The 11,162-nt window shown below is 41.6% G+C and overlaps 1 protein-coding gene across 1 annotated transcript; it reads left to right on the forward strand.

Moving 5' to 3' along the window:
• Positions 1 to 116: 116 nt before the first annotated feature.
• Positions 117 to 8,360, forward strand: LOC308288622 (uncharacterized protein; the record flags this gene model as incomplete). Its single annotated transcript, XM_080730093.1, has 9 exons — positions 117 to 209; positions 812 to 922; positions 1,946 to 2,003; positions 4,706 to 4,835; positions 5,416 to 5,600; positions 6,410 to 6,492; positions 7,727 to 7,795; positions 7,931 to 8,029; positions 8,238 to 8,360. The coding sequence occupies 9 exons, from the start codon at positions 117 to 119 to the stop codon at positions 8,358 to 8,360; spliced, it is 951 nt and encodes a 316-aa protein (XP_080586219.1).
• Between the last annotated feature and the right edge of the window lie 2,802 nt (positions 8,361 to 11,162).

Below are 11,162 nucleotides of genomic sequence, written 5' to 3' on the forward strand. Positions count from 1 at the left end.
ATATATCGGGGGCACGACTCGACTCTAGCGACTGATAAACTTTAATGAACACGTTTCTCTGCTGGTTACAGCTTAGCTTTACACCGTTGAAACACTGCGAATCGAATGTCTAGAAAATGTCCTCTAAAAACATCGACCCTTTATCCCTTGACGAGTCGGCAGAAGAGGAGAAGAGTGTGTCAGTGTGGGGGCATGAAGTTCACTCTCAGGTAAAAATCCATAGAAGGATATCTGAGGCTGAGCTGGATGTGGCCAAGAAACAAAGAAAGTAGTTGGAAGTTGCCTTGAAAACAAACTGCGGTAGAATGAATTTCTAACTTATACATACATTATGTCTGCAAATTTATACAGACAGTGCTTCTCAAACGTTTTTTTTTCCCCATGAAGTTCCCCCATGCAGTTAATATGCATTAGATCAGTGTTTCTCAAACTTTTAAATTTTCAATGTCTCCCCTTAACTCGTGACAGTATACAAACAAATGAAACCAAATGTACCTGTTAGGTTCCATTTGTATACTGTTAGATTGTGGTCAAATTTAGATCCCACTGAATATTGTACTTTATTAGTTCGCAAATAGTACAGTGGTACGATTTTACAATGATGCTAAAAGGATAACACAAAAAGAAAAGCCCTATATGGGCTTGTTTCCATTGTGGTCCTGTAGACCCCCATAACTCTCAGAGTAGGCCTATACCAATCATTTAGCTGGGGACCTCCTGGAACCCCCTCTAGACACATAGGGGTCCCTGGCCTGTGCCTTACTTTGAGAACCACTGGCCTACATTTTTATGTGATTTTCAATGTGTGCAGATCCCGTTGAAGGTGTTGAAAGGACACGCAGGCGGTCTGACCAGCTGTCATTTCTGTTTTAACGACACAAAGATGCTGACCAGCTCTCAGGACAAGACTGCTATTATATGGGTAATATTAACTATTTATAGACCTATAAGACTGCTATTAAATGGGTAATATTGACCATTTATAGACGTATAAGACTGCTATCATGTGGAACCATGTATAGATTAGAATGTGAGATTATGAGGACAGAACGTCCACCACCACTCATCCAAGAAGCATTTATTGAGCTTATGAGCTTCAGGTAGTAGCCAACTCCTTGTCCTGACACCAGGGTCCAAATGTATCAGAACACCTCCAGAATGTACTGTTTAGTATGAGAAACGTCACATCTTGACTGTAGATGTCTGTCTGTCTGTCTGTCTGTCTGTCTGTCTGTCTGTCTGTCTGTCTCTGTAACGCTTCTTTTATTGTTAATTGACTGTCACGATCACGCTCTGACTTCTGACATCATTGTGATGTTAGGGGAACCACACTAACAGAATCCCTTGTATGCCCATACATGGAAATCCCTTATGTTATCAATATTAAGCCCATACAGTATCTGTGAATGCCAATATATATATAAACTATAGAAAAAATGAAAAATGAGAAAACCTTCCATAAGAAGGGACTGCATCACTTCAGGGAACTATAATGGACAACTGCTTAATGCATAATTCTTTATATTCTTCATATGGGAATTGCCCAATGCCCATATTATGGATGCCACATCACATACAATCCCTTTTATACCCATAGATGGAGATCCCTGTCTGTAGAACCAGCCACACTGGTTAGACTGACACGTATAGTCTGACTCTATAGGTTAGAAAAGCGACCCTTAGGTGTCTTACTACTAGTACTATATTCTACCATACAGATTGGATAAAATAACGTTCTATTAACTTTTTAGTCCCGATGAAGCCTGTAGATTTTGACCCAAGTGCGTGCCACTAAAACTGTGGGAGGAGTTGCGCGGCATAATAAAGTGCTATAGTCTATTTGGGCAACCACAATAATTAAAATAAGTTATAGATTGCACTGTTTTAATGTTTTTTAATTGATTGTTAATACATACAATATGTGTGTGCAACTATTGACATGTAGGATGCTGACAGCTGCTCCAAACAGCATGTGTTTGAGGGAGGTCATGAGAGCACTATCAGTGAGTGTGCCCTGCTCCCATGGAAGAACAGGTAGGTCCAGATGTTTGACATAGGCCTACCTACCTATACAAGCTCACACTGTGAGCTTGTATATCTGCTATTTTCAAATAGCCAGTGTATGTAGCTTTAAAGTGGTTAAACTGAATCATTTTGATGCTATATTAATAACACCCTTTGCTGGGGACACCCCAAGGATCCTTGAGGGTCCTTCGGACTCCACTTTGAGAACCACCACAAAATACAATGAACTCTAGAAGTAGAAGTAGCGTAGCCACAATGCAAAGTGAGTTTTTAAGGAAGTACCAACATTTCAACACAAAGGTGTATTTTTCAGGATATCCACATCATAGGAGAGACAGACAGTGGGGAATCTGAAAGCAAGACAGACTAGACTAGGAGAGACAGACAGTAGGAAACAGCTGAGGAGGCATTGCAAAAACGGTTTGTTGTTGAGCTGACACAAGCTGAGGGTTTTATTACAGTGCCCCATTGTCTAAGACCTGCTCACTGGAACACACGTACATCGCACGCGCGCACACACACACACGCACTTACGCACGCACGCACGCACACACACACACACACACACACACACACACACAGGAACACAGGAACACACAGGAGCAAACAGGAACACATGGGCACACATGATATCCAATAACGAGAAAACTACTGGAACACAATTAACCACATGAACCCTAGCATCAGGAGGGTGATATGTGTTTCCTATTAGGGAGATAGGTGTTTCCTGTCTATAAAGTGATGGGTGTTTCCTATCAGGAAAAAAGATATTTCCTATTAGGGAGATAATTAAATAATAGGTGTTTCCTTTCCGGGAGACAAGTGTTTCCTATCTATTTTAGGGTTAGGATTAGGCTGTTTTCAGGCCTTTTTATCCAAAGATCACGCAAATCAGTACACAGTATCTGTATAGTCATGTGATCAAGACGGATCTGTCCAATATTTCATATTCCATCCTACTTGGCTAACATTGACTTCAGGTTTTCAGGATTGGTCTGTTTTGAACAAAATGCCTCAAATCATGAATGCAGCTTGTGATTTCCGAGTAATTCTGCACCCACATTCCCACTAAGTCAAGGAACAAATGCCACCCTTTTCACATTGGCTTGCTATAGCGCCACCAGCAGGTCGACTTTTGCTAAACTCCTTTTTGGCACACAATGCCTCAAATCATGCATGCAGCGTCCGATCGCTGTGAAAGGCCAAAGAAGACATGGCACCCTTTTCACATTGGCCTATTGTAGCGCCAACAGGAGGCCGCTATAACATATCTGACCTGGCGGAGACCTGTGCTCGGAAGAGCACTGCTTCTATAGTTTTATCTATCTTTTTCTTCTTTTGTATTGTATTCAAATTTACTTTCATAATGTTTTAAAGGCCTGTGTCTAAATGCTTAATATTTTATATAAAGCTTTCTTGTTCAAATGTTGAAATCGATGTCTTTCAGCATAATAACAGTATCATGGGATAAGTCTATGGTTTGTTGGGACGTGGAGACAGGACAGAGATTGGTGAGTTAATTTACTGTCTCGTCGTCAACAAACCCAATCACCTCCTCCTCCTGATCAAATCACCTCCTCATCTTCTCTTTATCTTCATCCCTCATCATCATCATCTCCTCCATCCTCACTCCAACAATACATCAGCTCCCAACCCCCCCTCTATCATCACATCACCTCCTGCTGTCAGTGTGTTTCACCCAGTCTGCGAAACACACTTACAGGAGTGTGTGTGTGTGTGTGTGTGTGTGTGTGTGTGTGTGTGTGTGTGTGTGTGTGTGTGTGTGTGTGTGTGTGTGTGTGCGTGCGTGCGTGCGTGCGTGCGTGCGCGCGCGCGCGTGTGTGCGTGCGTGCGTGTGTGTCTGTATTTTATTTATATTCTGTTTGTTCCCTGTTAGGAAGTCCAGCCATGCAGGGTCTGCTTGTGTCCTATAGTTTATGTTTGTCTATTTGTTTCTGTGTATAATATAGTTGCTGTTGGGCAGAAAACTTGTCCTTATCTCCATGTTTCATTTTTCACTTGTATGTTTGTTTTTTCATCCATTTATACAAGCTTTTTTTGAAAGTCGGTTTATAAATATTTAACGAATGAAAGGTTTTAACAAGAACTTGTGATAACTATGTCGGATCCATTGGAACATGCAGGTTCTTTCTTCCATTTCCTGAAAAGTAACGGTTTTGGACATCCAAGGTTTCCACCCAACAGCGACATTATATAGTGTGTTCATGTGTGTGCGTTTGTGTATATAGTCTATGTGATTTGTTTCTATGTTATACTGTATAGTGGCAGTCAAGCCACGCAGGTCTGCTGACGTCCTGCAGCGTGTCGGCTGATGAGAAGGTAGTCGCATGTGCTGCTGACACAGAACATGCCCTCTACATTTCTGATACTAACACAGGACAGAAAATACATCACATCACAGGTAACATCATTAAATAGCATAGTAGTGGTAGTTCTAGTATTATTATGTTAACGTAACATCTGTTCTGTATATAAGTCTGTATACTTGTATAAAAAGATAGTTTGAGGGTGTCTTATTGGGATGTTACTCCTCTGTAACTACCTATATGCACTGGAACTTTTACTGCCGTGCTGTCTCTGGCCCCTGAATTTACCCTGTGGGATCAATACAGTTATCTATCAGTCTGTACATGTATGCATGTCCCTTTTTCTATTCCAGACCATCACAGGTCCACCATAACACGGTGCCGGTTTGACTCTCAAGGCCAGCATGTGGCCTCAGTCTCTGCAGACCGGACTGTCAGGCTGTGGGACCTGCTGGCTCTGAAAACCACCATCAGCATCGACAGGTGTTTGATTTGCTACTGAGAACGGCTGGGTTTAATAATAGTGGATGTCATTCATGTGTCCGTTAGGGCATTCACCAAATATTCGAATATTCGAATATCAAAGTCACTATTCGACGTTGTTCACCGAAGTCGAATATTCGCTTTTTTTTCCTTTTTTGTCAATGCCCCTGGTAGATGAATGTGTTGATGCTCTATACCAGGGGTTCTCAAACCTTTTTAGGTTGTGACACCCAAAATAAACATATTTGAACTGGGGACCCCCATCCTGACAAGCACTTGGAATTGTAGGTATTACATTTAATGTGACTCGGTTCCACAGATAAATATTGTGAAAATAGCAGATCTACATGCTCACAACGCGTTGTGAGCATGTAGATCGGCTATTTTCACAATGTTCGCCTCTTGCTTACTTAATAATTGACAGTTTGGACAATCCTGTCGAATATTCGACTATTCGAATACTTTGAGGTCGAATAATTTGAATACTAAAAATCACTATTCGTGAATGCCCTAGTGTCCGTTATGTCAAATATGGAAATTGCCCCTCTGCCCCTCTGTCTCACTGTGCCTCTCCTTGCAGTAACCATAGCAACGTTGTGTCCAACTGTTGTTTCACGTCCGACGGTCGCTTCCTGTGCACTGCTTCGTGGGATAAAACTCTGCGTCTGTGGGACATTCAGACGGGGGGGTTTCGCTCCAGCGGGGGGTTGACACTAAGTAAAGGTCATGCTGGCAGTGTCAGCTCCTGTTTCTTCTCATCCGACGGTAAGAACTGGAAACATTTACGCTACTGATAGATCTAAGAATATTATGTGTAAAGAGAAACCTTTAGATAAGGAACGCAGCGCCAAATGGGAGATGCCGATTGAGATACAATCAAATAGTTCATTCCAGATATTTTTTTCTGACAGTAAAGGAGAAATCATACAGAGTTATGCCCTTTGCTTTCTGGAACTTGGTCATCATCACATTTGGACATACAGGGGTCCAGTCGTCTGTATCAGTTCATGATGTAACGAAGGACATTTTAGCTGTGCACAGAGATGACAAGACAAGAGGAGTTCTGTGATGAGTAGTGACTTCGGGATAGAACTGGCATACTTATCAATAGTGGCGTTTCCATAAAGCCGTTTTTTGCACAATAAGCATAAATCTTTTAATGGAAACACTTCAAAATGCGAATAAACTTTCATTATTCGCAAAAACATTTATGCGCTTGGAGGAGGTGGATTTTGAGGCTTTATCGAAAAAACTAAATGCGCAAAAGGGAAATGGAAATACTAAGCGAATAGGTTTTGAATTGAAATGCATTGAAATTGCATGATATCGATCTGGCTGAAGGGAGCTACTAACTTGTTGGCGCCGTGTTCCCAACTACTGTACCTTTCACTTTGATAACAACTACAATAGGGTGAATATACAGCATAATTATGTACTTATAGTAAAAACATATAAAGCAATGTTGTTTGTTTGCTTCAATCTTTCCAGAATAATGAAAATGGTATTTTTCATATTACTATGTTTGTATAATTGATCCTGATCTTTTATGTTCTCCTGTCCTGTTGTCTGTCTAGGTAAACTACTGGTGTCTGGATCCTATGACAGGACTGCCATTCTCTGGGATATGAACACACACTGTCATACACTCACTCTGAAGGTATGTCACTATAGCAGTATTTCCCAAACATGGGGTCATGACTGACCCATTTTGTGTCACAGACCCATTTGTATTGGGTCGTGAGTTATATCCTAAACATTGAAATCTTCAGACATTGTAAACATGTTCAAAAACATATCAAAACTTATTTTTACGATCATTGAAATAGGGCATAAGTGATTCATTTGTAATGTCTTTTTTCACGTTTGGATCCAGGCAGTGGTGGAAAAAGTATCACATTTTCTACTTAAGTAAAAGTATCAATACTGCATTGTGGAAATACTCTGTAAGGGTGCCCTCACACCAAAGTACCTATAAGAGTGGAATCCGTGTTCTGCCAATGCATTTCAATGAGAGTGAAGTGGTTTCATGCCAGCAGAGGATTTCTGCAAAAAACGCTCCCTTCCAGTCTGGAATTCAAAGTATTGGCATCAAAATGTACTTAACCCTATAAAGTATCAAAAGTAAAAGTACAAAATGTTTTAAAATAGCATATCTACAAGCTCACAACGTGTCTTGTAGATCTTGTAGATCTGCTATTTTCAAATAGCCTAGGCATAAAATAGGGCTAAAGTGGTTTGTGTATGTTTTATAATATTATAATTTATGTCTGCAAAGTAAACTAGTAGCTAAAGTTTTCAAATAATTGCAGTGCAGTAAAGGTACAATATTTGGATCCCAGATGTAGTGGAGTAGAAGTACAAGTATTGTAAATTGGAAATACTCAAGTACAAATACCTTAAAATTGTACTTAAGCACAGTACTTAAGTAAATGTACTTAGATACTTTACACCACTGGATCCAGGGCCGATATAAAAATGTCTTTGGTCTTTTGGAACCCCTGCTATAGACGGGTTTCTTGTTTACAAACATTGAGACTAAATGCACAGCTGACTGTATCATGTAATCAATTCCGTCCAATCCCCAAACCTGTTGTTTTGGGGAGCGCTGGTTAATTTTGGTATGGACCCTGCGCACGCATCTAGTTTTATCAGTGTAACGTGATACATGCGCTCTACTGTAGTTATCCATATCCTAGTTATTCACATCATATAATGTAGTATTAGTATTAAAATATATTAACACACTCTGGCATCTACTCACTCGCTTTCATTCCTACTTGCAAATTACAGATTTTACTGAATAACATTGCATTTCAAGTATCTATTATTTTTATTTTTTTAATTACATTTTTCCATTTTCTTTATATTTTGTGTCCTTGACTGTTCCCCAGGGCCATGGTGATTGGGTGACAGATGTGTCAATCAGCACTGACAGAAAATGGGTGGCCTCAGCCTCCAAGGTACATGTACATGCCAGTCATGTCCTCCACTGTCCTCAACTGACCTCACTCACAGCAATGACAATCAATGAAGCTCTCTCCTAATCTCTCTCTCTCTCTCTCTCTCTCTGTCTCTGTCTGTCTGTCTCTCTGTAGGACTGTACAGTGAGGTTGTGGAACATAGAGCACAGTGAAGAAATCCCAGAGATAATAGAGAAGAGAAGGGATCAGGGGATGGGATTTCACGTCATCAAGGTTGGACTTTTAACATCTTTTAACTACTGAAACCCTATGTACACTTCATTGACAGGCTCACATTGACAAGCTCACAACGCCTTTTTTCAGCAAATGAGGGATGGTATGGTTTGTGTGGTTGCCGCCAGTGCTTTTACTATTTCTCCTGCAATACGTCTTAATTCTTAAATCTGTGTACATTGTGTTCTGTCTGTGATGTGTGTTTCAGTGTGAAGAGTGTGGGAAGCCGTTCTCTGTGTGCAGAATGGAGACAACGGACCTGATCACCAAGTGTGTGTTCTGTCGCCTCAAATCTCCCAACTCTTACAGAGCACAGCCTCCAATCTGCTGACACATGTAAATAGCAACAAACTGTGCATGTGTACATGAGAGTAAGAACTAAAGTCTGTACAAGAAGATGGAGGTGGGAGCAGAATATGAAAATGTATTCTGACTATTCTCTAGTGTAGACTAGTTCACAATGTCAGATTTTGCATGCAGTTTGTGTACACAAGAAAGAGTGACATCCCAGTTAGCTACTTTATGCTCTCCCATTCTGTCAGTCTAAGCACTTTATCAAAGTCACCCTCTGAATCATCAAAGAAGGTTGCATATTTAGCTTTCAATGTTTCAATAACAGATGTCTTGTGCACTGTCCCAGATTCTGAGGTCCATCGAGATTGTTCCAGCTTCATGCACAACCCCTTTTTCATGATTTTTGTATCTCCAGGAACCGGGCATGCCTCTGGGCCCCAGTGAAGAACTTGTGTATTTGATTCACAATGTAAAATAAATGGCTAACATCAGGGCAGGAATTTCATGGAGGCCATGAAGGCCATGGCCGCATCACTGTGCATTTGTTTCATGGCTTTGCGGTGCATGGCTGGCACTGAATGAGTGTGATTTCCCATTTACGAAAGTAGTTGGGAATCTTTGCTCTGGTTTGTCATTGGCTGACAGATCACCGATTTACTCTTCAGCCGTAGGTGGCAGTAGAGCATCAACAGGTGCCTCCTGTGACTCTTGTTTCTCCCCCAGTGCTGCTGATGATGACGCTTTTTTCTTAGCGCTGGGCCCGGACAGCAAAGTTTTGGGAAAGTCCTGTTCTGGCGAAGCCCGAACTGGCGAAGTGGGGATTTGTCTCCTACCGTAGCGATCTGGCGAATCGATTGTCCACGACACTGCAAGCGGCGCGAAGGCCAGCGGACCTTGGTCCTGCTCTTCGCCCCCGAGCGCCGCAGGCGCGAGTGGCTGCGAAGAGCGGGCCAGGGCCGCGCGGCCGGCGGAGCGCCGCGCGAGTTACGAAGCCGTGGTGAATGCAATCGTTATATTTATGCCCAGGCCGTAAGGCCTGGGCAAGCGCACGATAAACGCCCTGTCCAGAAGACGTTCGCCAGATCGCTACGGTATCGGACATTTCCCCACTTCACCAGTTCGGGCTTCGCCTAAAAGGTACGTGCCCAAAGTTTTAACCCAAGACAATTAGACATATCTATGGTGTCAACTGGCAGTGACTGTATTGCTGGTGTAGGTCTTGGCCTCGCTTTGAGAATACATTTTCTCTTGATAAACGGTGCACTCATAACATGATGAGATTAAATTGTTAACTGTGCTGTCAATGCTGTGTGTGTGAGGCAGCTCACCTCTCTCTCACATCATCAGATCAGACTGCGGCTGAACTCTCAGCTGCTCTGTGTTGTTTATACTGTATGTGTGTGTGATGACGTAGCTTTATGCAAAGCAGGGATAGGTGCGGGCAGGCAGACAGACACACCTAGTCACAATTGTAGTGTACACAAAAGAATCAAACAGACGCCAGTGGGTGGCAGCCTGAGGCAACAATTAAATATGGATGTATCCTTTTACAGTGTGAACAGATTTATGTATGCCTGGAGTGGACCTCCAACGATATAACCTAGCCCTAATACATGTCAATCTGAGTGGGCCCAGATTATGCAAACTGTTATTATTATTTTTTAAATACTATTTAGTCCTTGATATGTTGGTACAATAGACAGAACACTGTCTGTCACACATTTTGTCTTTTTTCCCCACTTTTAACCACTTTTCCACGTGCACATCATAGGGATAGGCTACAAGTGTTCATGTAACTGCAAATTGCGGGAATCTTGCAGAAAATAACTTCACCCATTCCTTTAAAATACACTTGTGAAGTGACAATAAACTTGAAAGTTGCAGTATTATGTGTATATATGAATGTGATCAAACTATAGGCATTAAACCCCAATATCTTCTTCAATGAATTGAGTAGCTACAAAGGACCCCAAAAGAAACTAGAAAGATGAAATTGGAAATTGCAAGTGGTTGCCGTGACGTGTGTCACACTAGTGGAATTTTCCCTCAGATTCAAGTCAATGGGGAAAATTAATTCACTAATAAATGAATGGCCACATATGGTGATCTCAGTCCTTTTATGCCCATATATGGAGATCCCTGATGTCATCAATAATCCGATATCTTATATGCCCTTATATGGACATGACTGTGTCAGTCTCATGTGGTCTATGATCTCAGTCATTTCCATATTTGGGAAAAGTTACATTTTTAATTAAAGTCAATGGAGAAAATGAATCCACGAAATACAATTAGGCCTACATTTAGGCTGTATTAATAAACTATAATAATATAACGTATCTCTTAGCAAAATGCTACCCCTGCCCTGCGTGTCCCGATGAAGCCGGTCGCGATTTGACATATGACCAAAGTGTGTGCCACCAAAACTGTGGGAGGAGTAGCGCGTCAAAATAAAGTTTATCTAGAAAGATGGATGGATTGAAATAAAGTCGGACAACCACAGGGGCAACCACACTATCAAGCAATAACTATAAGTGCTTTCTTGGGTATCAATCAATCAATCGTATAGGTATATGCGGATTACGCGCTACAGTTTAGACCTATGTGCATTAAGCCTACTAAACAGTTATTTTGTGACCGCCATGCACCAGTGGCGCTATGGCTTAGTTGGTTAAAGCGCCTGTCTAGTAAACAGGAGATCCTGAGTTCGAATCTCAGTAGTGCCTTTTGACACTGATCAACCTAATGCTTCAGCTGAAAAAATAACATGATTCCCCTTCTGCAACAGCGGAACTTGAAGGGACGTGTGTGTGTGTGTGTGTGTGTGTGTGTGTGTGTG

The sequence above is a fragment of the Nannobrachium achirus genome, assembly GCF_963921795.1.
Source record: "Nannobrachium achirus genome assembly, chromosome: 7".
In the NCBI taxonomy this organism is placed as follows: Eukaryota; Metazoa; Chordata; class Actinopteri; order Myctophiformes; family Myctophidae; genus Nannobrachium; species Nannobrachium achirus.